This window comes from Delphinapterus leucas, chromosome 6, assembly GCF_059928025.1.
Source record: "Delphinapterus leucas isolate spDelLeu-1000000601 "Yukka" chromosome 6, BTC_Dleu_Yukka2, whole genome shotgun sequence".
In the NCBI taxonomy this organism is placed as follows: domain Eukaryota; kingdom Metazoa; phylum Chordata; class Mammalia; order Artiodactyla; family Monodontidae; genus Delphinapterus; species Delphinapterus leucas.
In genome coordinates this window covers 117,013,450-117,040,787 of record NC_143134.1, presented here as the reverse complement: position 1 = coordinate 117,040,787, position 27,338 = coordinate 117,013,450, and the positions used below count along the sequence as shown (strand labels likewise).

Genomic DNA, 27,338 nt, shown 5'->3' with positions numbered 1-27,338 from the left:
TCTGAGCATCACCAGGTACGTGGCAGAAACCCAACAGACCCAAGGCATCCACGTTTCCATCATCTATGTTTCCATCAAGGATGAATCTGAGAAATGTGGCTCTATGCAGATGACGTATTCATCCCTTTCTTAATTACTAAAATTAACTAATGAATGAAAAGTGAAGACAGAATACACCAAGTGCCTACTCCATTCCAGGCTCTGTTCTAGGCACTGAGGATAAAACAGACACGAATCCCTGCCCTCAGGAGGCTGACATTCTAGTCGGGGGAGACTGGCAGTAAACAAGGTAAATACTAACAGCACACTAAGAGGTGGCGTAATCTATGGAGAAAAAGCAGGGAAGGGAGACAGGAAGTTGGGGTGCTATAATTTTTTCACTATTTTCTGTAACACTTTATTGAGAAATAATTCATGTATCATACAATTCACTCATTTAAACTGTATAATTCAGTGGTGTTCAGTATAGTCACAGAATTGTGAGCCATCACCACAATCAATTTTAGACCATTTTCATCAACCCCCAAAAGAAATTCTGTACCTATTAGCAGTCGCTCCCCATTCCCCAACCCTTACCCCCATCCCCAGTTCTGAGCAACCACCAATCTACTTTCTGTCTTGAGACTAGCCCGTTCTAGACATTTGATATAAATGGAATCACAGTGTATGTGGGCTTTAGTGATTGGCTTCTTTCACTTAGTATAATATTTTCAAGGTTCGTCCATGTTACAGCATGGATCAGTATTTCATTCCTATCTTTGGCTGAACAATATTCCATTGTATGAATATACCATGTGTTTTTTAGCCATTCATCAGCTGACAGACACTTAGGTCATCTCCACTTTTGAGCTATTAGGAATAATGCTGCTAGGAAGACTGGTGTACTGTAATTTTAAACAGGGTGGTTAGGGAAAATGGGAGAAGGTAACAATTTATTAAAGACCTGGAGGAGAAAAGAGGTGAGCCATGCAGAGATACCTGGGGAAAGATCATTTCAGGTAGAGGGAAAAGCAAGTGCAAAGGTCCTGAGGCAGAAGTAAGCCTGGTGTGTTCAGGGAAGAGCAAGGAGGCTGGTGTGGCTGAAGTGGGGGAGGAGTAGGGAGTGAGGGAGGAACGGGAAGCCAGGGGCTGAAGGGCCTCATGGGCCGCTGCAAGGACTTGGCCTGCACCCTGGCTGTGACGAGAAGCAGTGGGAGGGTTCTCGAGGGTCGTGAGGCATCACAGCAGGACTGCCGTGCGGCTGCCATCCAACCAGACACGGTGCCGCTTGCTCCCTGCTCGCTTGCTCAGGGACTTGCACTCACCTGACCGCGGTGGTGCTGAAGGAGGCAGAGGAGCGGGTGGAGATGTACGGGTAGTGCTTGGTGTCAAGTCTGTCTTCAATGGTGTCCTGGAAAGAAGAGACACAGCTATCGACCGGCCATCTCTTTGCAAAGGGCTGACGCAATCAAGGTAAGACAATTCGAAGCACAAGTCACTCAGCCAAAACCATGGCCATCTTTGCAACAACCAGAGCTCCCCTGTCCGCTGCCCACTGCTGGGCACCTCACGCTGAGCTCGGAGCGGGCAGACCAGATGCTCCATAACCAGCAGATACAATGAGATAAGTTTGTAGGTCTGCTCTTGAAGAGAAGTTTTTTTAAAAAACCTGCATTGGGCTTCCCTGGTGGCACAGTGGTTAAGAATCCACCTGCCAATGCAGGGGACATGGGTTCGAGCCCTGGTCCGGGAAGATCCCACATACCACGGAGCAGCTAAGCCCATGCGCCACAACTGCTGAGCCTGTGCTCTAGGGCCCCGAGCCACAACTACTGAGCCCACGTGCCACAACTACCGAAGCCCACACACCTAGAGCCCATGCTCCACAAGAGAAGCCACCACAATAAGAAGCCCGCGCACCGCAACGAAGAGTAGCCCCTGCTCGCCACAACTAGAGAAAGCCCACACATAGCAACGAAGACCCAACGCAGACAAAACAATAAATAAATAAAATAAACTTAAAAAAAAACCGGCATTATTTTTTCTTGCTTCTCTTCCACCCTTTTATGTTCCATGTGAGGTTATAAATGTCACATCCTGTCCAATAAACTCCTGACCCTTGCCATCCATCTTGAAGACACTAGGCATGGGCAGTCTCTCAGGCAAGCTGAGGCCTTACAGCCTCAGTTTCCCAAGGGCCTAATTATCTGGTGGGTGGATCCAGCTACCCACCCCCTGCTGCCGAGAAGTCTACACTCCTAACAGCTACCGTGTGAAGCCCACACATGTCTCTTTGGGGGACTGGGGTTGTGGGGGGAAGGAAAAGGGAGCAGAGAACAAAGGAGGGAATGAGACAGAGCGGTTGATCCACTCTGCCAAGCAAAGAAACATAATTGGTTTCAAGATGTCTCATGTTCACCCATCTTTTTGGTTTGTGGGTTTTAAAAATAGAAAGCTGACTCACTATATATACTTAAAATATATTTATTTTAACGTACGATCCAGTGGGAACACATGGACTGCTATGAATTAACAAAGGGATCCTGGCCAAGACCTTTCATTCTCTGGACCCCAGTCCTGTCCTCCTGTCAAGGGCAGGAACTGGAAAGACCACCTCCAATTCCCACCCCAAAGCTCCCAGGGTGCGTCAGGATTCTACACAGGGTTTCCTCGACCTCGAGCTACAAGAAGGGGAGGAAGGGACACCGCTGGGCTACCTGACTTTCACAGATACGAAACACCTACTATGCGCAAGGCTCGGTGCCAGAGGACACGTCAGGTGAGGGCACAGGACCAAGGTCTAAAACGATGAGCCAACACAGAGAGCAGCACACACATGTAAAGAGCATCCCTGACACATGCTGTGGGAGTCCAGGGAGGCCTCTGTGGTGCTGGGTGGTCAGACAGGTGGGCCAGTGTATGGGACTTTGCAGGAAGGCAGGATTCAGGAGGTGGAAAGGAAAGTGAGAACTCCAGGCAAGGGATAGGGCTGCACAGAAACGATTGGCAGGGTCTCTGGCTGATGTGAGGGCTGAGGGAGGGGAGCAGCGGGAGAGGAGGACGGGCTGGGATCTCTTTCCAGAGGCCCTCCCGCCCTGCTGCGTCCTTAGCGTGGTGCTCCTTACTCACAGGACCTCCAGGTGCTGTGACGGGTGTGGTTCCTTTGGCTGCAGTACCATTGAGGGGTCTCTACTGTGGGGCTCAATAGTGTGGATCTGAGGATCCACATCTGACAGTCTCCTGGGGCTGCTCTGCACAAACCCTCCAAGGCCTGGGTGCAAATCCCCGGGTGTCACCCCCACCCGAGGGCAGGTGAGGCTGAAGCCCCCAGGCCTCAGGTGCAGAGCCCCTGGCCCGGCTGCCCTTGTGCCCTTGTCTCGGCCCGCGCTGACCTCCATGATGTCTTTGATGATCGGGGTCCATCGTGAGAGCTGGTAGGTCTGCTCGCTGATGCGCTCCTTCCGCTCCGGTTTGCTCCTGCGACGCAGCGTGGACTGAAAGCAAACACACGAGCCGAGGCTCCGAGTCAGCGCCTGGGCCCGCGAGCCCTCACTGGCCCCTGGGCTCCCTTCTGGGAGTCAGTCCTGGCAAAGACTAAGAAGTAGGGAGCTTTTCCTGCAAAAGCCCGGATGATGCCCCGTGGGCTCCAGCCCAAGAACCTGGAGCAAACTTGGTTCTTCAAAGCCAGGAAAAATGGCAAACGTGGGTCAAAAGGATAAGTGCCATTTCTTACAAATGCAGGGAGTTAGTTTGTTGTCAATTATAGGAGAAAATACTGCTTCGGTGTGACTTTGATTTTGCTTCAACAGCACGGGATGCGCTGAATGAATCATCTCTGTTCTCATGTGGTCCCTTTGTGAACAAGGGCCTGAAAGCGCCAGATGGCCCCCAGTCACAGGTCTCTGGTCTGGTGGCTCCGGAACAAAGCTTTTGACTCTAAGATTCCAGAAGGAGCACACCTACAGCCCTGCTTTACCAGCACGGAGGCGTGAGCTGACTCCCTGCAGGAAGTGGGGTTCCTACAAGCAAGGTTCCTGGCGGGGGGCTCTGAAGAGTCCTGGAGCCCCCCGCCAGGCCTCTTCCAGAGCTCATTGCTGGTCGGGCCCCCCACACCTAACCCCACTGGGTCCTGAGTCATTGTCAGAGAAGCAGACCCAAGGGTGGCAAGGCGGCGTGGCGCTAAGCGTTGTGTTCGCAACCTCACAGAAGATGCTGAGTCTAAGTGTCCTACGGCAGAGCCAGGCTGACTCAAGACACGTGGGACAGGGCTGGTATGACTCCTATTTGGGGCGGGTTCACAGACACAGCTCAGCTTTGTGACTGTGTGTGCCTCCTTGATGTGCCCGCCTGGGTTCCTGGTGCTACGCCTTGATTTTATTTATACCTCTACACCTGCATCCCTCTGATTTTATGTTTTCTTTTTCTCAGTGTTGAGTGTGTGTACTGTAAGCTGCCTTAAGTCAGTCAGGGGAGAAGAGATGAGAGCCGCTGTCTCCCCTCTGCCTCCCCCCGATGCTGGTGCTCACGTCCGTGACGATGGGCACCCCGAGGTGGGCCATGTTGGTGATGATCTCACTGTCCTCCGGGGGGATCTGGGCGTGCTGGATCAGCTTGTTCAGGTTTTCCTCGGTGATGCCTGCGAGAACAAAAACCCGATCACCACACCAGCGCCTGGACATCACACACTGAGAAGCAGAGCTAAGTGCCTGGGGAGACAGTGCCCCTTTTCCTCTTCAGGATTAGTGGGAACCAATCCGCTCATGGCATCAAGGTTACTCTAAGACAAGACAAGATCAGGACTCAAACTCCACTCTAGCCTACGGGCTATGACCATCAGCAGCTGCCCTTCATGGTCTGTATCTCCATCCGGCTCCTGCTTCTCAGCCGTCAGCACCACCCCTGGCCCACATCACAGTCAGCTTGGACAGGAGAGCCTCTGTGTCCATCTTTGGCACAATGGACACCTATGGACACTTATGGGCAGCAGATGTGGGTTAAAATCAGTTATTTAAAGGCACAGAATACAAATGTGGGGCAAGTTAAAAGTATCTAGCAGAAATGCTCTAATAAGCTGGCCATAAAGCCAATAGACTCTCCCAGCTGTCCCCACCCTGTCCTCTTCGAATTATGCTGTCCCTTTGACTAACTCCAGAATCACTGGGGGATACTCAGCCTCTAGTTGCAACTGATCTGCCTACATGACATTTCCCCAGATGTAAAGAGCCCCTCAGATCTTATTAAACACCCCTTTCCTTGTCTTTTACACTGTTTTCCACTTTGTTCTCTCTCTCCCAGCTGCCTCATTTTCCCCAAGAAAGGGCCTATCCCCCTCCTCTATGTCCCACCATTCCTACCATTCTTCAAAAAGATGTAGAGAAGGATGATGCGGATTTTGTCGTAAGTGCTGACATTCGCGTCCAGCAGAATGGGGACAATGGCTCTCATGGGGTCCTTGATCTTCTCCCCTTCAGCATCCGTGCCCATTGCCAGGTCCTGCAGAAAACACACCGTGTTGACCCCGTTTCTGGCAACAGTCTGGACAAATGGTAACTATTAGAAAACTGGTTATCCATAAACGTCTGGGATGTTTAGTTCGGTTGGGGGAAGGTCTTCAGCAGGTGCTTCTCTCTCAATTAATTAATCAGAACGGGGGTAATCAGCACTGGTGTCTACGGCATCGGTGAGAACCGAGGAAAGCCCCAGGCTTCGCCTTCCAAAACCAGAAACCATGCTGATTTGCCATCTTGTTTCAAGGCAGGCTGTTCCCTCCCGGTGAGTTCCAGTGTACGTGTGCCAATTCCTCAGGGAAAGCCTCAATCCTGGTAGGTCCTCAAGAGGGACAAAGCCCTACAGAGGGATCGGGGCTTAAGGGGATGCACTTCCCACATGTGAAAAGCTTCAATATTATAAGGTGCCTCCGCCTGGCTGGACTCTTTCTGCTCCACTCCCCTTGTGCCCGCTGAGTTTTAACTACTCTAGGATTTTAACCTCTGTTTTTAATCTTCCAACCACTTTCAGGGAGAGGAGGAAAAAACATGGGCTCCCTGCAAATCCCACTGAAGGAGATGAAGGGGGAGGGGGTGCTAACAGTGGGACTGAAGATAAAGAGTGAAGTAAGCACGGTCTACGGCCCCGCCCTCGCAACTCAGGCAAGAGGCGGATCCATTCTCAACAGGCCCGAGAAAGCAGCACATCAGTGTCAGCAAACCAAGAACGATTTGGTCTCGTTCTGACACCAGCAGCTGCAACTTTCTCTGGAGCTCTTACAGAGGCTGCCGGAAGGTTGCCTTTTTTCTCTAAAGATCCCAGGAGTCCGTAAGGAGCATGATCTCAAGCTCAGGCCTCTGCCCAGCCTGGGCCAGAGGAAGGTGGGGCCCCTCTCCAAGGCCCTTTCCCAGCTCAGCGCAGCCTCAACAGACATCTGCTCAGCAGGACCTGGCTCTAACACTGTCTCAAAGTCAGATTTAATGTGACTACATAGCACAGGGAGATCAGCTCGGTGCTCTGTGACCACCTAGAGGGGTGGGAAAGGGAGGGTGGGAGGGGGGAGATATGGAGATATATGTATATGTATGGCTGATTCACTTTGTTATAAAGCAGAAACTAACACCAGTGTAAAGCAGTTATACTCCATTAAAGATGTTAAAACAAATAATAAATAAATTTAAAAAAATTTAATGTGACTAGTTCAACGAATACCACTGGGCACTTCTGGAAAAATGTAAACTTCCAAGGATGAATCCCAACTGCATTTGTACTGTTCGCTCTAGGGATAACCTATCTTCTGGACAGTCAAGTTCTTTTGGAGAGGACGCCTTGCGTTTGCAAACATCACCCATGAAATTGATGAATTTCAGCAGGGCTACTTCCCCGTAGGAGAGAGTCCATGAATCAGGGCTGGTCTTACAAACCTAGCTGAGCCTGTCACATCAAACGAGGAGATTTAAACCTTAGCCTCACACTGAGAACTCGAGTTCTTTTTTCTGTGAAGAGGGACCTTTGGCTGAGGCTTCGGCATTGTGGGATGACCTCCCCTCCCTTAGAAGCTGACCCCGGTTGAGAAATGTTATCATGTGTGAGGAATGTAGTGCCAGGATTAGTGACTCGACACGACACTCCTGGAAAATGTGGCAGCTTTGTTATGTCCCTTTGCAGACGAGGAAAAGAAAGCAGAGAGAAACAAGCACGTCAAACAAACCAGTGACAGGGACAGAACTCCGATCCCAACTGTGATCAGGGAGGCTGTGGGAGAATTTCTGACCTTCGGCTGCCCTACCCACTTTCAGCCTCTAGGTCTCCAAGCTGGTGTGGCTACGGCAGAAGGGAAAGACATTCAGGATACAACCTTCAGCCAGCCCTGTCAATGTAGGGCTCAGCGCTGCGTACATCTCTCTTCTGCCATTCCAGGGAGCCTCTGGTAAGTCAGACATGCAAAATCCAAACGGCATGGCATTCCAGACCAATCTAGTCCCTACCATTGAGCGTGGAACTGCACTGGCTCCAGAGAGTCGAGACAACACGATCTAGCAGGCTTTCCCATTTCTATTTCCTATGATTCTGCAGGGTGTTCAAGGTCAGATGTTAAAATTCAGTTAAGCAAATAAATGGGCCTGGCAGAAAGAGAAGGAAAAGGCCCTACCTGTTCCACCCGGCAGAGTTTGTCCACGGTGCCTTGGTAATGCTTCATGCAGTCCTCAGCAAGGTGCAGGTGGGTCGAATACTAGGACAAAGCAGAGAGCGTGTGGTCAAGGAATCACTCGCTGATTTGCGCAGCATCTACTAAGCACCTGCTATGTACCGACACGGTGCTAGGCACCAAGGCGTCTCCAGCCTCATAAAGGATATGAAATATGCGTTCAAGCAGGTTCACAGACACTGCTGGGTAGAGAACTGTGTGTGTCGGGAAGAGGGACAGACCACCTTCTACAAGAGTCAAGAGGAAGGAGAAATCCTTTATGGGGGTGGGGTGGGGTGATGGTTTCACAGGCACCCACAAATCCTTTCATACTCCTCCCTCCAGCAGGTGGCGCTCAATCCCCCGCGCCTTCGTGTGGATTTAGTGACTCGCTTCTAAGGCGGAAGCGATGTGTGACTCCCAGATCATTGTGACTTCCTCCGAGCTCTCCCTCTCAGGCCCATGGGGTGAGGAATTGGAAGGATACAGAGAGAAAAAGATGAAGAGGAGAAAAGAAAATCATGGGAAATGACCTGTCTATCCCAACCTTTCATTGTTTTCTAATAAAAACTGAAGATGACTAAAAACCCGTGGATTTCTATGAATCAGCAAAGGGTAGAGGAGCCTTTTTGCAGCTGCGTATACGCACGATGCGAATGGATCATTCTGGACCGTCATACCTTGCTGAGCTCCTTCTGGTACTGGGGCATTTTCTTCAGCATCTGGGACAGGTCCCGCATGGTGGTCTATGGGAAGAGGGAAGCACACGGTCTCACTCCAACGGCCCCGAGCTAAGAGGATGGGCAAGGGGGGGTGGGCGCAGGACAGGACAGCAGCCAGCACCGGACTCCCGAGTGCTCACTCTGTAACCCCCCCAAATGCATCTGTTAAACACAAGATCACGTGTGTTTCGATTACCACCTCTCTGGCTCAAAAAATTATTGATCCGAATACCGTGACTGTGTTATAGGTGGGGAACTGACCTCTGAAATCTAGCAATTATGTTTTATTTACTGGACTAGAAAGTTACTGAGAGCATAATTCTTGCCAGGAAAGAACAGTTTTTCGTCTGCATGATGCTTTTCTGCATACTCAGCTCAAGCAATCATGGAATCAATTCACATTTCGTCTCCGCAGAAAGGACGTAGTTGTGTAGACAGGAAGGGAGAAGGGAAGAGAAGGCTGGAATCTGCATCCTGACAGGTGGAAGGGCTCTGCTGACTTTCTAATTGGGTGACCCACCTAATCCCATTCACGTACCTAAAATAAATGTATTGAATGGCTACTACATACCAGGCACTTTTAGGTGCTGGAGATACAAGGACAAAAAAAGGATTTCTGCCTTCATGGAGCTAACACTGAGCAGAGGAGCCATTCTAAGTGAGTGGATTAGCAGTCTTGGAGGGAATCATGCATGTGGGTGCAGAGCAGAGACACCTCCCTAGTCTTGGCTCAGAGAAAACGATGCCAGAGCCAAAGGAAAGGGACCTCATAAGGCAGGGCCGAGGCAAGGAGCACAGGCATGGCTTGAGCAAGGCGATGGGGGCAAGGAGGAGGGAGGCAGAGATGAGAGTCTGTGGGGCCCAATGACCTGGGCGCTGTAAGGCATGTCCACGGTGGGGCTTGATTCTACTGGAATCAGGAAATCGCTTAATGGTCCTAAGCCAGGGAGCAACACAGTCAGAGCGGCATTTCTCCTAAGAGGAGTAAAACACCTCTGATAAACAGTCAGGAGGAGGAGAGGCCCAGGTGAATTCGGATATAAATTCTAATGCTACCACAAGCTAAAAAAGGTTTTAGCAAGTTCTTCTGGCTTAAAGTGAATCATGATCCAGAACAGTAAACACTAATCTTCAGAGTAACAAGGAGAAGAAGCTCTATAAATATCAAAAGGCGGGGGGTTCAGATCTCAATTTTGAATACAAAAATAAGACAAAATGGTACAGACGAAAAGAGGACCATGACCCCTCTCAGCCCCCAACTCACTAGTCCCGTGCTGAGGAGGCATCTTTCCCACCCCTAGAGAGAAAGCGGGGATTTCTGCTTTCTCTGGAGCACTGGAGCATGAGTACGGGTTTACCTTCTCTCCAGTATTCATTCTCTTGCTGGAAGAAAAATCCTTCAGAGAACGGGTGACTTCCCTGGAAGACAGAAGGAGGCAGCTAAGCTTCAACGCGGCACCAAGTGCCTCTATATGATGCTATAGGAGTCATGCAAGATTCCTCCTTTAGGAATATGTGCTGGCTTTTCTTGCCCGTAATGCATACATCTAAAGTGATTTTCTAAGAGGAGAGACAGATGCATCATTTTCCTAATACTCTAAACCCGGGGTCTCCATAGTGGAGTGTGCAAGACAATTTGAGAGCAGAAAAGAAAATGTTAGGACATCTATTTATATAATTTTACTTCATCCTTTTCAAATTTATGGTTTTTGTATATGCTATAAAATATGCGTATTAGTACAATAAAGCATATATTTAATGCATGAATAAATTATATACTGGCAACGTGAATTAACATTTTTCTAAAGTTGAGTGATCCAAAAAGTTTGGAAACTACTTTTCTAAACAACAGAACTATCCCAGGCTGTAATAGTTTCTCACTCTTCCTTGTGAATTTCCTGCCAGGTAGCACCAACTCAGTGTAGCAGAATGTGTCTTTCTGCAAAAGCAGGCTTGTTATCTACAGTTTAAAGGTCTTATTAAAAACTTTCCAGTGTTAGAAACATTTTGGAATACTTTCAGAGCAAGGTACTGGTTTAGCACATGTATCAGTAAATACATCAAGGCTTGCTCAGAAATTTTAGGTATGACAACAGGGAGGAAGGGGACACACCAGCTATATAAACGAAAACTGAACTGTATGTAGCGGAGTCCGGATCCTTCAACAGAACAAACTGGCTTCAAGTGTTTAATGTTTATAAAGCATCTTACTGAGAGAGCTACAAATGCTTTCTAAAAATCCTAAAAGCAACCCTAACACAGAATGGATTTTCTAACTTCACGAAGTCGGTGTAGCCTGAGCTCAGATATCAGAAGGGGTTCATCATCACTGGTTAGCACATTGGCGACTTAGCAGAAGCAACGAATTCATGCACTGGTGAGCTCTGGTCAAGTTGCCCAGAGAACGCACACCGGCAACCGACAACTGTGATTGCCCGTGTCGGTGGGGTGAGCCCTGGAGCCTGGGGCAGGGCTGGCTGAGGCTAGGGGAAGGGCGCAGGGTGGGCTCTTACTGGGACACCTCCGCGATGTGCTTGTGGCGCAGCGCTATCCAGAGGTCGTCATCCTCGTCCAGGAGCACTTCCTTCACCCTCGCCTCTCCAATGCCGCTCGTCTCATACCTGGAAAGGAGATGTCCCACAAAATTCATCCAATCCCCCTGGTTCAAAACAGGCAGATGGGGCTTCCCTGGTGGCGCAGTGGATTAAGAATCCGCCTGCCAGTGCAGGGGACACGGGTTCGAGCCCTGGTCCGGGAAGATCCCACATGCCGTGGAGCAACTAAGCTCGCGAGCCACAACTACTGAGCCTGCGCTCTAGAGCCCGCATGCCACAACTACTGAGCTCGCGAGCCACAACTACTGAAACCCGCACCCCTGGAGCCTGTGCTCCGTAACAAGAGAAGCCACTGCAGTGAGAAGCCTGCGCACCACAACGAAGAGTGGCCCCCACTCACTGCAACTAGAGAAAGCCCGTGCACAGCAACAAAGACCCAACACAGCCAAAAACAAATAAATTAATTAATTAAAAAAAAAAAAAGTAGAATTCCTCCTTGTGGAAGGAGCAGGAGAAAAACCAAACAAACAACAAAGAATAACAGACAGATGTTCACACGAATCTGTCTGAACATCAAGCAAGCACCCCAACCATCCGATGTGGCACTATCTGTGTCAGGTCTGCTGCATCTAAAAAGGCTAATGATTTCTTAGGCAGAAAGAGACCCAAAGGTCTAATCAAAGTCAACTGACTTGAGGTCCTGGTTTAAAACCCCCAGGGTCAGTTGATGTGAGCTCCATCAGAGCCACCTGGCTCAGGTGTGAAGTCAGGTCATAGGTGGGTTCAGAGGTACTTGAAAGGGAAAGGCGAGGATCACACTTGTTCCTGGTTGGAAACGGCCTGGGACACCATCCTCAAATGTGTGGGACCTAAACAGCATTCTGCAGCTGCCTGCAACTGGCCCTCAGCAAATTTTCACATGTGAAATCATGAACATCTAAAGGAAAGCAAGAATTACAGGTACCAAAGCTGAGATTCAGTCATATTTTTTGAACCTTCATTTTGAAACAACTATCTTTACGGTTAATGTTATAAAATAAAGGACACGAGAACAATATAGCCTGTTCCCACAGAAAGAAAAATAAGTTTTTAGAGACTGAGTTTCTGATGATTGCTACCGAGAAAAATGTTGTTTATAATGAAGCAAACTGCAAATAAGATTCAGTAGGAAACTCCTCTTGATATACTTTATCATCATCATATTTCATGATCTGTAGTTAAGAAGTTTCAACTCTGAATAAGATATGCTCTGACACACACAAGTCAACATATTAACACAGCCAAGCCAGCTATGAACTGAGGCGACATGAGCTGTGAAATCAAGATCGAAAGTTCTTGTTCTCTTTGAAAGGGAGAGGAGTTTCTGGCTGGTGGTGCAGCTGGACTCTGGGAACTCACAGAAAAGCTTGCGGGCTTATTAGCAAGACTGTATCAATGCATCGGATTTTCCTAGGATTAACGACATCCTTTTTCTTAAATTAGAGGTGTGTTTGGTTCATTTGAAAAGCTGCAGTCACACCGGGTGTGTGTACTTACTTGTATACATCATTTTCAATCGGCAGCAGGTCGTAACTCATAGCCTGAAAAGTCAATTCATGAAGGACGGGGGAACTGGGGTCGAAACCGCGGTCCAGGATCAGGAGCTGGGAGCGTGCCTTGTCTGGGCCCTGAAGGAAGGACACAGGGAATGGTTTCATGAGCCGCCCCATATAACTCCCGCTTCTCCGACTAGCACAGCTAACCCTCCTGTGAAAAGTGGCAGCAGGATGTAAACTCTGACTGAAACAGCACTAAGTCCATTTACTGCTGGACAAGGACACCAGCACACACCATGTGAGAATCCAATGTGTCTATTTCATAATGAGGGCCCTTTGATGCAGATCCAAAACTGTGGCTGGGGTCTAAAGTGAGCTTACGAAGGGGAGCACCACCTATGTTCAGCTATAAAAAGGGTGACCCATCATCCAGCCGGCCTGGGCCTGAGGGGGTCCCCAGAACCTGGGGCTGTCAGTGTTTTTGTTTTTTTTTTTGCGGTATGCGGGCCTCTCACTGTTGTGGCCTCTCCCGCTGCGGAGCACAGGCTCTGGACGCGCAGGCTCAGCGGCCATGGCTCACGGGCCCAGCCACTCCGCGGCATGTGGGATCTTCCCGGACCGGGGCACGAACCCGTGTTCCCTGCATCGGCAGGCAGACTCTCAACTACTGTGCCACCTAGGAAGCCCAAGGCTGTCAGTTTTTAAATCAAGATAGTGATGGGATAGTTCTGTGTCTTGATCGCAGTGGTGGTTAACATGTATCTACACATGTGATCAAATTGCACGGAACTGTGCACGTGCGCGTGCACACACACACCCGAGCACGTGTACTAACTAGTGAAATCTGAATAAGGTCTGGAGATTGTAGTAATGTCAATTTTCTGGTTTTGATACTGTTCCACTGAGGGGGTCCCAGGAGGCAGGGCTGTAGGTGCTAACACTGGGAAAGTCCCAGCAAAGAGAAACAGGTTGGTAGCTCAGCTACACTGAACAGAATCTGTATTGCCTGCCCAAGGGCTGGAGCTCACTGCGCAGGAACAAGGGCGCTCACACACCCTCTGTGAGCAAAGGAAGCCAGCTGTGCCCAGGCTGCCACACGGACACTGTGGTCGCTTGGTGAGAGAAGCACGTGGGCCAAGTAAGGCTTACCTCCCCCATTGTCGGGTCATCGGCTTTGTATGCGTCGAGCTTGTCCTGGATTAGCTGAGCCAGCAAAGCATTGTCCTTGTATTCCCTGACAAAGGAGGAGGGACAGAGGGTGAACGGCCCTGCCCCAATGGATGACACTGTCTGCCCTCAGGGAGGAAGGCAGGACAGAGCAGGAGGGTCAAGGGAGACACAAGCTTCATCTGTACTGTTCTTTTACAATAAGGGTATACTCACTTTAGACGTATAATTTAAAAGGACAAATAAAATACTTAGCCCGGTGCCTGGAACATAAATGATTTTCTAGTTCCCTTTAAAAAAAACAAACTATCCAAATGGAAACGGAGGTAATATTTTCAAGCAGCTCCAGATGAACTACCACACTTCAGCAGAGGGTCCGAACCAGCCATCCTTTTCCCATGATCAGGCTGTCTGAGTCTGACCCACCTGACTCTCACTTCCCTTAATTCAAATTCCCTTGGACCCTGTTTTGTTTTGTTGGAAGTGACATTTCTGCCAGCAGAGCCGGACAGATACAAGTGAGAGCCTGTGGACCTCCCGCCTTGTCTGAGCTGGGCAGCGCTTCCTGGGCTCCTCCTGGTGATGTTTATCCTGTGGCTGCTGTCTGCCACCTGGCCACGCTCAGCGCAAAAGCAGCTCTGCTCCCAGCCCTATCCCTCCAACGAGTGAACCCCAAGACCCCATTTCTTAGCTTCCACCAGGCTTCTGTCGGTGAGGACCCTAACGGAGGGGGGCGTTGTCCCATGGGTGCACATCCCTGAGGACAATGAGGTGATGAGCATCCTTGCACTTCCTGCTCAGACCCTCTGCTCCTCCTGCTGTGCCCCCCGCCCTTCTGGCTTCTCCCTGTGGGACTGTGACTCCCACTCATGCTCCCAGCTTGACACTCCCACACCACTGCGTTCACTCCCTGTGGAAATCCCCCAGAGGCTACCCAGTGATAACCACTGAAGGGCATGATCCCGAACTCGGCATCCAAGGCCTCCAGAGATGGCTTCACCTGGCCCCACTGCCCACACATACACCACGCTAGACGACCAACCCTCCCCAAACTTGCCCTTTGTTGTCCAACGTCATGCTTCTGCTCATCCCAACTGTCCACACAAAATGCCCCCTGCCCCTCATTGGTCTACTGAAATCCGAACCCGTCCTCCGGGACTGAGCTCAGATGCCACCTCTGCTCTGAAGCTGTGCTCGCTCCTCTCAGTTCAAAGGGCCCTCTCCCTGCTCTGGATGCCCAAGCCTACGGCCTGCACTGTCCTAAGACACTGGTCCCACAGGCCTACATAGTAGGTGTGCACATCCTACCTGCCCTCCCAGATCAGGGGTTTCTAAGGGCAGGGGCTGTGTCTTCAGGTTAAGTCCGCCTGCCTAGCACTTAGCACACAGCAGGTAAGTGATAAGTGAATGACCTTATCAAATCTGAGAAATGTGTCCTTTGGAGAATTATTCTCCTTGTATTTTATCTTACTCTGAAACATCTTTGGCAAGGTGGGTATTTGATTTTTAAGGTTAGGAAGAGATGAAAAATTGTAGGAAACCTGGATTGTAGTTACAGGGGGTTCACATTTAGTTATTCACTAACTGAATATATGTATTTCATGCCCTTTTCTGTATGTATTGGTATATTCCACAATAAAATTTAGAAAAGAGCAAAAACACTGGAAAATAATGATAAATGGAGACGCTCAAATCTTGACCATCTGGAGACAACTGCCAGACGAATGGCAAGGCCAGAGGAAGTTCCCTGCTCGGGGACACGCGGGGGGGCCACCGAAGGCAGACTGGGGCGCAGCCTTACCCCCGATACCGCACGGCCGGGTACTCCTTCAGGGTGGCACACAGAGTTGCGATCTGCTCCGCCAGGCGCTCCAGGATCGGATTCTTCATCTGAGCCTTGTGGGGACTGTAGAAGCTTTGGAAAGAGTCAGCAGAGTCCAAGGAATACACCTGAGACGGGGGAGAAATACACATATTTCCAGAACGGTGAACTGTCATATTCATCCAGAATGGTGAACCATCAGAGTTTTTTCCAAGCTGGTAGTGAGGCTGGGTGTCTCAGGTTTTCATTTCTTTCACTTCTTCTACAAACAGGGCTTGGGTGTCCCACTTGGGACTGTTAGCGACCAAACCATTACTGCCCTCAAGAAGCGTGCAATCTTGCAGGAAGAGGCAGACAACAAACATAATGAAAAGTAAATTTTATGGTATTTGAGAAATGGGTACGTGTATGAGAACATAAGAAGCAGGGAGAGAATGCCCACAGGATGGACAGGGAGGACACGAGGCCTCCTTGAGGAGGGGCTGCTTGAGCCAGGGCTTGAAGGAGGTGCAGGGTTTCTCCCCAGCAGGCGGCTCTGTGAGGGACCGGCTGGTGCCAAGGCCCTGAGGCAGGCGTGTGCCTGTGTCTGATGACCAGTGAGGAGCCCAGGAGGAGAGCAGGGGAGGAGGTCCTGGCACACCACACGGGCCGTTCATTGTAAGTTTGAATAAATAAGGGACAGGCTAGAAATTGTGCTGTGACTGTAGCAAATAAAGGAGCTCTGTATGGATTTAATAATTTCCTATCCTCATAGTATGTTCTAAGCATTTTTCTTCTTTTTTTTTTTTTTTTGGAGGGTCCTAGAAGACTAAACTTCCCTCTTAAACTACGAGGCTACCAGCTATCAGTATTCACTCAGAATCTCTATGAGGTAAACTACCCTGATCTGGAAAACCTGAGGTTTTAAAAAAAGGTTATTACGTTTCAAAAATATATGAGAAATATAATATGGTTGAATATGCTAAGGTTGGATTTTGTTCAATCCAGGTGGTGACATGGCTCACACAGAGGAAAAAAATTCCTGCCCTCAAGCTGAGATTAAGCTTTAGGCCAAGTAAGAGGGCAAAGAGACTGTCTTTTTAAAATATTCACACTCTATTTTTTCCATCTCTTCTTACCCAAGAATTGGTCACTCTCTGGCGTCTAGAAGCTGATCTATAAAGACCAAAATGCCACAATCATCTCTTACCTCTACAAAATGCACAGAATTTGTGTTATTTTTTGTTTCTTTGCAAGGAGGAGGCATTTTAACAAATTTTAAAATACTAAGGTATAAATTTTATATGTTCTCTCATGATCAGCTTCACCTTTACTGGTTTAACGACTTTGTTTTTTTCCAAAAGGAGAGGTTTTGGCACTTGAAGCGTTAACAGCTCATGACGAAGGCTACCATCTGTTCCTTCGGCACATGACAAGCTGAGCTTATCTCTACATTAAAAACAGTCTCCTTTGCAGCAAACGGGTGTTGTCTGATCCCTTCCCCTCCTCTCCTCCCAAGCTCTTTCTGGATTGGCTACTTTTTGCTTAGTCAAGGAGTCAGCCAATAGGAGTGAACAATGTAAGTGAGGATGAAATGAACACTAAGAAGGGCAGGATGGCTGCAGAAAGTCAGAAATAACTGGAGACTAACACGAGGGCATCTTGCGCAGACCCCTAAGGACTACTGTTGCCATTACATAAACGTCCACTCACAACGCGTCATTCAGCAATCCCCTCCCCCACTCTCTTTATTGCACCCCTGCCCCACCCTCTCGCACGTGGCCAGAGTTCCTGAGAGAATAGCCAGGATGTGGATTTTCTATGCCCTCCCCCACGCAGCCTCACCTGGGATTCATATGGGAGAAATGCAATGTTGATTTCCGTCAGAGTTCTGATGACTTTGGCTGCTCGGGATTTTACCAGCTCGTTAAACAGGGCGTCTGGACAAGCTGCCAGAATGACAAAGACAGTAGGTTGTTTTCCTGCCCATTTTCTGGTTCATTTCAACATGTCCAGGGAATTCTTTATTTTAGTAGGATTTAAAAAAGGTAAACAGAAAGTTCATCCTACCCGACAACCTACTACCTCTAGGGTATAAAAGGAATAAAAGGAATACAAAACCACCTACAAGGCCCTCAACGTATAACAAAGAAACAAATGGCAATAAAGACTGAGATATTGAGAGCTACTAAAAACTATTTTCTGACATTAAGAAGAGGAAGAAAAAGAACCAAGAGAGATCAAGAAGGGATCAGGAAAAGGCCTGTAATATAAACAAACACCACACATCTGAGATACTTATGAAAAATAAAATAAGTAAAGAAAAATAAAATCGTTGGGAAATGCGATGCAGACATTTCCCCAGGGCCTCTAAGGAACTCAGCTGCACAGGAGTCCCACTTGGTGGAGAGAGGAACCACGATTTCTCATGACTCTTCCGGACCAAACAAATAGTTTCAGGTCCCCAGAAATGTGTCATTGGTTTATTATTACTAATGCCATCTACCTGCTTTCTTTGCCACCCGTCTTCAAAGAGTATAAAATTATTCTTTGCAAGAACCTTCCCCCATCTACTCAGTGGTGAGTTTTGTGGGGTTTTCCCCAGAGAGAACACAGGGTGAACTGTTATTATTGTGCACTCTGCACTAGGTTCCATGCACAAAACCTCCACAAAGCAAGAAAACAGATTCTAGGACAATGATACACTTCTACCTGATACGAATACCACCAGATCAGAGTGTCTTTGTAGTTGAAAAGTAGATGGAAACACACTGAAGTTTATAGTGATATCTGGAAGTCTATACAATGAAACACCAAGGCTGGCTTCAGAAAATTCTTCTCAGCATTGAACATGCTAGACCTTAGAAGAGGAGCTATTTTTTTAATCAGGAAGGGACTGCATGACATAGTAGGTTTGTATTTGTGGGCGTTTATTTTTATCTCTTATGCAATTTGTCTTCTGAAGAGAAAATAAAAGATCAGGACAAAAGTGGGCACAACCCATTTCTTCCCTGTTGGCCTGGCTTGGTTGGGGTCAGTCGCCAGGGCGGCAGCTGACACCTGTACTCACAGTCAGTGAAGAAGACGTGCGCAGCCCGGTACTTGGCAGTTGGCGGGTCCTTAAAGTCACTGATGAGAGAGTGGACGGACTGTGGAAAGGGAAGAAAAGGGAACTGAATCTAATTCTAGAAGCAAATGGAACCTACATCTGAACGGAGTCAAATCCATGCTGGCTTCAAGCTACATGCACAAAACAGCAAGGGATTTCTGATGTATAATTCTAACTTATGTTCGGCCATAACTGAGTTCTGAGGATTTAAGATTAGGGTTGTTTCAGAGTTTAGATGAACAAAAGCCTCCCTAGCTCATTCCAAAATGACAGCGTCCATTCTTTGGAGCCACCATAACTTGGGTTCCTAAGAAGAGACCCACAAAAGAAGGAAGTGGTCAGAAACCTACCAGGAGATTCATTGTGGTGAAGTCCTAGCAATTTAGTTGCATCTGCAGAAACTCATACATAAGCCAGTTTTCAAAAATGAGAAGAAAACATGAAAACTGGGGGGAATTTACATAGATTAAGACATCTAAGACAGCTAGCAACCAAAAGCAAGAAGGTGGGCCTTGCTGGGATACTGATTTGAACCAACCCCCCAAAATGATAAGACAGGTAAATTTGAACCCTAACTGGATATTGATGAAATAAATCTGGGAATTCCTTGGTGGTCCAGTGGTAAGGACTCCGAGCTTCCACTGCAGCGGACCCAGGTTCAAACCCTGGTCGGGGGAACTAAGATCCTGCAAGCTGCGTGGTGAGGCAAAAAAAAAAAAAAAAAAAAAAAGAAATCTGAAAGCATAAAATACCCAAGTTTTGGAGGCGGATCACTAGATAAAGTGATCTCCTACCTAGAAAGCTAACACAAGGGGGAATCGAGATTGGTCCAGCCTGGCTTTTGGCAGAAAGCTTAATGAATGTACTCGTCACTCCTCACCGCACCCCACCTTCCCCGTTGGTGGACTGCATGCTTAAACAGAGCAGTGTGTTAAATGCGTGCTTCACCCAGAACCATCAGACATGATGCCACCCAGACACCAAGCCAGCACGTGTAACCTCAGCCAAAGCTCTTCTGGGCAGGGTTTACCTTCTCAGAGGGAGTGATGAGATACACAGCTTCCAGGCTGGGGAGCGGCTCTCGGCGCTTGTTGATGTCTTCCACAACTAGACAACAAAACAGCGGCCCATGGTAAATAAGAAAACAGAACTGGTGATCATAAAACTAGAAGCCATAGAGAGAGGCCACCTTCAGACTGGTGCAGTAAAAATCTACAGTGGGGGGAGGAAAGACTCAACGCCCCTTCCCCAGAGTTACCACGTTCCTCTGTCTCACGAGGCTCAGGTGGTAGAAAACCTGAAACCTTATCACACTAAATACTTCCTATTTCCCATTTCAGTTTAAGTAAATTCCTTGATCTAGTCTTTTGCCTCTTCCTTCAGTTTTTTCTCATCTGTCCTAGATAATCCCAATTCCTTTAGAATTTCCATGTTGGGTTGGTTTTTCAACAATTAGATCGTTTTATCATTTTCCTTTGTATATCAAATGAAGACATTCCAAACATACCTTCTGTATAGTACTGTTCCTTTCAACAGTTCAAAGACTAAACATCAAATTTTGTTAGAGCAAACCATGGGTGTTTGGTTTGCTGGTTTCTTTTACCGTGTGTCAGCTACTTCATCTGCTGGGGAAAGAAGACCTAAGTCATCATCTCGCTAGTCACCTGATAAAGCTTAGGATGCACCACCTACACTACACTGTCCTCCAGTACAGAGCGAGCAGGAAATCGTACAGTGCCATTCTTCCTACGCAGGTGATGTAAGCAAATAAAAGCATCCCTTTAGAAGTATCCCTTGTAACATTTACAAAGACTTTGTTCAATGAACAATGTTCAAATTAAAACCAAAGTCTCTCAACCATCTACTTTATCAGGGGTTGTAGGTTTTTGAATTTCATAGGCCAATAATACTTCCCCCCCCCCAAATATTTGGGGGTGGTTAACACAGGCTTGCTGACTTTTAAATTTTGCAAGTAAGGACATTAAAAAAAAACTTCTGGGATAGGGAAGAGTCTGTGGGCAGGAGGGGAGAGCTGAACCCTCATCTACCACAGGAAGTCAACAGGTAATGTCTAACATGATGAATCAAGCGATACTCCTGTAAGCACTTATTTAGAAATATCAAAAAGATAACCAGAAGAGCAGAGTGGCTGCCTCTGGGGTGATGGATCCCAGGGGATGGGGGAGGAAGAAGGAGGGCAGGACGGTGCTGCTTCTTTGTTAGAAGCTCATTAGCTACATTTGGCTTTTTTCCTATATTTGCATTTTTTGCCTTGATAGAGGAAAAAAAAAGTTTAAAAAATTCAGTGAGGAAAATAACTTTGTAAGCTTGAAACGGGGGCAAGTCTGGTCTTGGATCACTGAATGACGTAAACTCACACCAAAAATTATGTACTCCTATTTACAGGACTATGTTTTTGGTGATAGATAAACTAGATTTGGAAATATGCTTTTATTTTATTTTTTATCTTAAAAAAATTTTTTTTGGCGGAAATGTGTTTTAAAAAATGATGAAATCACCAACCTTTAAATTACATTCATCTAGCTTAATGAAAACCTCAACCCTCCTTGCTCTTCCTCCCGTAATTGTGGTATGGTAGTAATTTTGACAAAGACCAGCAGTAGTCTGTGGGCCACATACCATATAAAAGTTCTCTCCAGGGGAAAAAACCGGGAGCTGCACTGCAACAGGTATGTTCCACCCAAAGTATTTTAGGAGGAAAAACAAAGGTTAACTTCCTTGTTTGAAATAATACCTCAAAATAGACTCCTTTTCCATCAATGCTGTTTCACAGATTAAAATACATGATCTCCCCTGAAAGGGGCTCCTAAGTAAGACTTGAGATGCACACAAATGTGAAAAAGAGCTGGGGACAGCAGCCAGGAGGTCTGCGTCCTAGTCTCAGGTGTGACACTGGCCAGTGACCTTGAGCAGGTGATTTAACTTATTTCAAAAACCTATTACCGTGAAATTCTAAAGCACATTCCAAAGAATGAATTAAACATAAATATACAAATAATTATAAAGCAAATGCTGCACAAGCACCACCCCAGTCAGGCAACAGAACCCATCAGCACTGCAGAAGTGCCCTCCTTCACCCTTGCTCATCACAATTTCCTCCCTTCCCCCCAAAGAGAACCACCATGGTGACATGAATGGTGATCACTTCTCTTTGTGGTTAAGACTCACTTGTCCCTGCATTTCAAAGCAGTAGAGCTTAGCTCTGCCTGTTTTTGAACATTACGTAAATCAAAGCATATTGTTAAGGATGTACCTTGCTTCTTTTGCTCAACATTGTTTATCAGATTCATTTGCATTTTGGAATGGGCCAGTAGTCAGAGTTCGTTCCTCTTCTTTGCTATATATCAGCAGTATTCTGCTGTGTGACTATTCCACAATTTATTTTACCATTCTACTCCTGGTGGACACTTTGGTTGCTCCCACTTTGGGGCTACTATGAGTGATGCTCTGTGAGCATCCCGGGCGCACACACCTGGGTTATCTAGGACACACATCTAACTGCAGATGTGCTGGCTCATAGGATCTGCATGCCTCAACTCTCCTAGACTCTACCAAGTGTTTTTCAAAGTAGCTGTACCAACTGACATGTGTCAGATCGGAGTTCCCATTTTTCTATATCCTGTCACTTGGCATTATCATATTTTATTTTATTTTATTATTTTTTTTTACATCTTTATTGGAGTATAATTGCTTTACAATGGTGTGTTAGTTTCTGCTTTATAACAAAGTGAATCAGCTATACATATACATACGGTCCCATATCTCTTCCCTCTTGCGTCTCCCTCCCTCCTACCCTCCCTAGGCATTATCATATTTTAAATATTCCAATCTGAGTACACAGCAGTATCTCACTCTGGTTTTAATTGCATTCCCCTGACCACTACTGAGGGGGCCAACTTTTCACGTATTTATTGGCCATTTGGATTTCTTCCTTTGTTAAGTGCCTTTTGTCCATTCTTTTCTATTGGGTGGCCTGCCTTTTTTTTTTTTTTCTTGACTGAGCCTTCCTTTGGCATCCTTTCACAGATACTTAATGGGCATCTAACACTGGATTGGATGTGGAGGATTCAATGATGAACAAGAAAGCCTGGGGTCTCTCTCAGGAACTTACGGTCCTACCATCCAGGTTGTTGGAAGATCTAAAGTCAAGCAAGATAGGGACTTCCCTGGTGGTCCGATGGTTAAGAATCCACCTTCCAATGCAGGGGACATGGGTTCGATCCCTGGTCAGGGAACTAAGATCCCACATGCCGTGGGGCAACTCAGCCTGCGCACCACAGGAAGAACCCACATGCCACAACAAAGACCCGATGCCTCCAACAGCAAAAAAAAATGAATGTGGTTTCATGAATAAAAATTATATAAAAAAAATAACGTCAAGCAAGATAATAACAGACAGGGAGGAGAAAGAACACCCCAAGAGAAGGCTGGGTGTCACGGGAGGGCAGAGGGAAGGCCGCTCACTTGTTATCCCCTCGGTCATGATGTCTGTCATCTTACAGCAGGAGGAAAGCATCCTCATGCTCAGCTGATCCACCACCAGCACCTGGAAACAAAGGGGACAGTTTACAGCCTGACGGGCACCTGCTATGATGATCTCCTCCGCTGACCCAGTCAGACTTCAGAAGGAGCCTAGAAACGCAAAACTCTGAGTTATCAATGCTTCCTACGGGGCCAGAGGTTTGCCGAGAGACATGCTAGCTTTTATTTCCCCACCAAACCTAAGCTTCTAGGAGAGTTTGCTCTCACTGATGTGACTTAATATTTTAAAGTTAAAAAAATTAAAGTTTTTTCCACGACAAAGAAAATACTCATAAAAATGCAAAAAAAAAAAAGAAAGAAAAGAAAAAGAAAAAAATTCATCTACAGCATTCACACTCGGAGAAATCCATATTAGAGGGTATTTTTTCAGGGCGTAAACTTTTCCTTAATGGGAGAATGAACACTAGCGCCACATTTATGGGGTGGAAGGAGAGGACTCCGCAGACATCATCGGGATGGACCAGCACACGTGTCATCACGGGAGCAAACTCTGTCTCAGTTCAGACGGGAAGAATGAGAACATGCCGTCCTGGTCTAAAAGCTTCATACCTGCAATTCTTCAGCCAACCTTTCCTATCTCCATTCGGCCCACAGAGGAGAGAGGGAGCTAAAACAAAGCTATTTCTCCTATCCTTCTTCAAAGATAGAAACCCAGGCAACAGGTGCTGGAAAAATGTGGGCCCGAAAGCATCTTGCTGTAGCACGAGGGCCAATCAGTTTTCATTTTATGAGGCAGCTTCCTCAAGCTTAGTTTAAAATTCACATGTCCACAAGTCCATTACTGATGGGAAGGGTAAGAGAGAAAGGCAGGCATAAAGAGTTCCCACCAGCTGGCCTCCCACTCTGGGTATGAGGATGGATGCTCCGGCTAAAACGTAATCTCATGAGGCCAGGGTGAGACTTCAAAAGCCTCCTGGTACCAATCAGCTCTGCTGTTCCCAGGCCCGGTGAACTTTACTACAGGAAAACTCGGGAGCAAGAATGGTTGGCATAAGCCCTTCAACAACACACGGGGAAGTTCAAGTAAGATGGTGTGCTCTCCTGGTCACTGTAATGCCCGGCCCCAGACAACCAGATGGTCCTTCAAACAAAGACTTCCTGGATGGAGGACAGCACGTTTCCGACTTGCATCACCCACTGCCGGAAACGAGGCCGTAATCAATTAGATTGACTTAAATACTTGTTTCAGGTACATGACAGTTTCCAGCATTGCTCTCAATGTTAAATGAATAAACAAACTTAGTTGTTTTGTCTTATGTAGCTACAGGCAGACGGGATAGGCCAGATGAGGGCTTTTCGGACTGCTGTGTGGGCTCCATGGACATGCTTTAGGGCCACCAGAGGGGCAAGAAGGGTCCCCTCTCATCTCCCATAGCAAGCAGAATAATTCTACCTTCTGCTTTATTCAGGTAAGATCTTGTTTGAATAAAAGAGTTCCACTTCTAGAATGCCTCACCAGGTGATCTTAAAGATAAGCTTTATGACCAAGAGATTTCCTAACCAGGATCGTATAAAATGGGAGGCACAGCAGATTACCTTTCTCTAGTCCAGAAGCTTTTGGTATCCTCTGGACACAGCAAAGGTCCTCATTCCCCACCTACATGCCTCTCCCCAACTCTACTCCATTCTTGTTTTTCCCCATGAACTCACCTTTAAGGTCATTAATTGTGCTTTTCTACTTACCTTCCACTCTCCCTTCTTCTTTACCTTCTTTATCACATCATGCATGATCTCTAAAAAAGGAGAGAAAAAGGAAGGAAGGACAGAAGGAGGAAGGGAAGGGGAGAGGGAGGAAAAGAGAGAGGGAAGGAGGGGGGAGGTGGAAGAAAAAATCTAATGTAATTTCAAGGACTTCCAACCCCTGCCTATTAGATGAGGTCATTTTCCCTCCATAGGCTTTGTTCTCCTGAGTCATGCAATTCAACCAATCTGTCTACTGAGCCATAATCAATCCACCATAAAGACAGTTCTCTTCCTGTTTCCTTAATTCAGTTGTTCTCAAACTTTGTAGTCTCAGGACTCCTTTATACTCTTAAATATTGAGGACCCCAAAGAGTGTTTGTGTATGTGGGCAAATATCTACTGACACTTCCTGTATTAGAAGTTAAACTGAGAAATTTTTAAAATATGTGTTAATTCAATTACAATAATAATAAACCCATTCTGTGATAACATAGTTGCACTTCATTAAAACGCTATTTATATTTTTGTTTTTTTGGCTGCGTTGTGCAACTTTTGGGATCTCAGCTCCCTGACCAGGTATTGAACCTGGGCCATGGCAGTGAAAGTGCTGAGTCCTAACCACTGGACCACCAGGGAATTCCCAAAATGCTATTTATATTTTCCATAATAAAACAATTTTAGTGAGAATACTGGCATTGTTTTACATCTTTGCAACTCTCCATAATGTCTGGCTTCGTAGAAGACAGCTGGGTTCTGCTTCTTAAATCATATAGCATCTGGAAAACGCCAGTGTACGTCTGTGAGAGAATAAGAGCGAGAAGGTAGATAACATCTTAGTCTTATTATGAAGATAGTTTTGACCTCGAATTCCCAAAAGGGTCTGGGGTTTGAGAACCACTGACTTAAGACAAGTGCGTAAAATGCTATGACAATACCCCAGGGCACGTGAGCCCCCGTCAAGCTCCAAAAACAGACGTGAAGAGCAGTTGTGATATCTTTCCAACCCTGAGCACATCTGTGGGATGCTCTCACCCAAAACCAACACTTTTGCAAGCCACAGTTTCTATAATGTCACACCACACACAAGTCTACCCGGTCATGGAGGATTCACAGGAAACAGCGCTCTGCTACTCTTTCTAAACCCAGATCATCCACAGGCCTGGAAGGACTCAAGGCTAAGAGCTGTTATTAGCAAGTGTGCTTCAAGCATTTTAGGTCACTCTCAAGAGCACGATGGTTCCTGACTCTGCTTTTGACTATCTACAATAATCTGATGTGTCATCAAAGTGTTCTAAAATTTTTAAGAGCTTCTTACCTGATTATAAAAAAATACACACTCATTGCAGTAAACTTGGAAAACACAGAAAAGTATGAAGAAGAAAATACCATGTATTACTTGTATACTTGAAAAAAATCAAAAAGAAAAATCACTTGTAATCCTGCCAACCCCAAATGCATAATCAACATTTTAGTTTATTTCCTACTCGCTTTTCCCATGAACTTTTACATAGCTAAGACCATGTGCTGCATATAATTTCATATTATGCTTTTTTTCAGTAAGAAAACTCATTTCTCCATGTTAATAAAAATGCTTCCTAGGATCTTAAATGCCTGCATAATAGTCCCTGGTTTAGTCAACAATTTTCCCAATAGCCATTTAGATTATTTCCCATGTTTCAGTGTGGTGAAAAACTGGGAACAGATATATCAAATAATAAGGCAGTGGTTAAGTCAATTAGGTTACATTTGTGCAATGGATACTATGTACCCATTAGAAATAATGATGTGGAAAATACCCACTCATTCACTCAATACCACTGTTTGCCAGTCACTGGACCCAGCACCAGGGATGAACAACAGCAGACATGGCACTGCTCCTTCGGAGCTTACACTCTAGTGACGGAAGCAGACAAAACAAAAGGGCAATCATGGCTTCTCACAAATGCTCTAAGGTAAATAAATAAGGGCCGTGGTAGAAAGGAAAAAACCCAGTGTGGAGAGCTACCTTTAAGAGGGGATCAGACAAAAAAAGACGAAAAAAACCCAAAAAACAAACAAAAAAACAGGAAAAAAAAAAAAGGGACTTCACTGGCAGTCCAGTGGTTAGGACTCCAGGCTTCCACTGCAGGGGGCGCAGGTTCGATCCCTGGTTGGGGAACTAAGATCCCACATGTGGTGGGCAAAAAAAAAAAAAAAGGGAGGCACAAAAGGCTCGAGGTGGAAAAAGGAAAAAGAGCTTGACAGCTTCTTGGAACTGAAGCTGGTAGAAGCTGAGGCTGGAGGCCAGATCACAGGGGACCTTGACGGGAGTATGATTTTATCTGAAGGGCACCAGAAAGCCACCGAGGGTAGGGACGTCATCTGATGTGCAGTAGAGATGAGATTGGAGGGGAGCAAGAACTGAAGCAGGAGTAAAGTCAGGACACTTCTCAAGGGTCCATCCACGGCTGGTGGCAGTGGACATGGCGAGAAGAGGGTGAATTTGATATCTATTTGGACGTATAGCCAACAGGGCTAGCTGCTGAATTGGGTGTGGGGGGAAAGTAAAA

At 46.8% G+C, this 27,338-nt stretch overlaps 1 protein-coding gene across 2 annotated transcripts in view; it reads right to left on the bottom strand.

Annotated features, from left to right (window-relative positions):
* Positions 1–27,338, bottom strand: part of STXBP1 (syntaxin binding protein 1) — a 70,422-nt gene that overhangs the window by 11,653 nt on the left and 31,431 nt on the right. Inside the window, exons 2-17 of one of the 2 annotated variants that reach the window (XM_022578677.2) lie at positions 24,790–24,839; positions 23,029–23,110; positions 19,574–19,650; positions 18,505–18,583; positions 17,280–17,383; positions 15,435–15,583; positions 13,616–13,700; positions 12,468–12,598; positions 10,890–10,997; positions 9,735–9,795; positions 8,335–8,400; positions 7,619–7,699; positions 5,334–5,472; positions 4,506–4,615; positions 3,372–3,473; positions 1,305–1,390 (exon numbers count right to left, since the gene is read on the bottom strand). In XM_022578677.2, coding sequence (XP_022434385.1) covers positions 1,305–1,390; positions 3,372–3,473; positions 4,506–4,615; positions 5,334–5,472; positions 7,619–7,699; positions 8,335–8,400; positions 9,735–9,795; positions 10,890–10,997; positions 12,468–12,598; positions 13,616–13,700; positions 15,435–15,583; positions 17,280–17,383; positions 18,505–18,583; positions 19,574–19,650; positions 23,029–23,110; positions 24,790–24,839 — 1,510 coding nt within the window. The remainder of the gene's footprint in view (positions 1–1,304; positions 1,391–3,371; positions 3,474–4,505; positions 4,616–5,333; positions 5,473–7,618; positions 7,700–8,334; positions 8,401–9,734; positions 9,796–10,889; positions 10,998–12,467; positions 12,599–13,615; positions 13,701–15,434; positions 15,584–17,279; positions 17,384–18,504; positions 18,584–19,573; positions 19,651–23,028; positions 23,111–24,789; positions 24,840–27,338) is intronic. The other variant, XM_089913774.1, reaches the window with a different exon arrangement.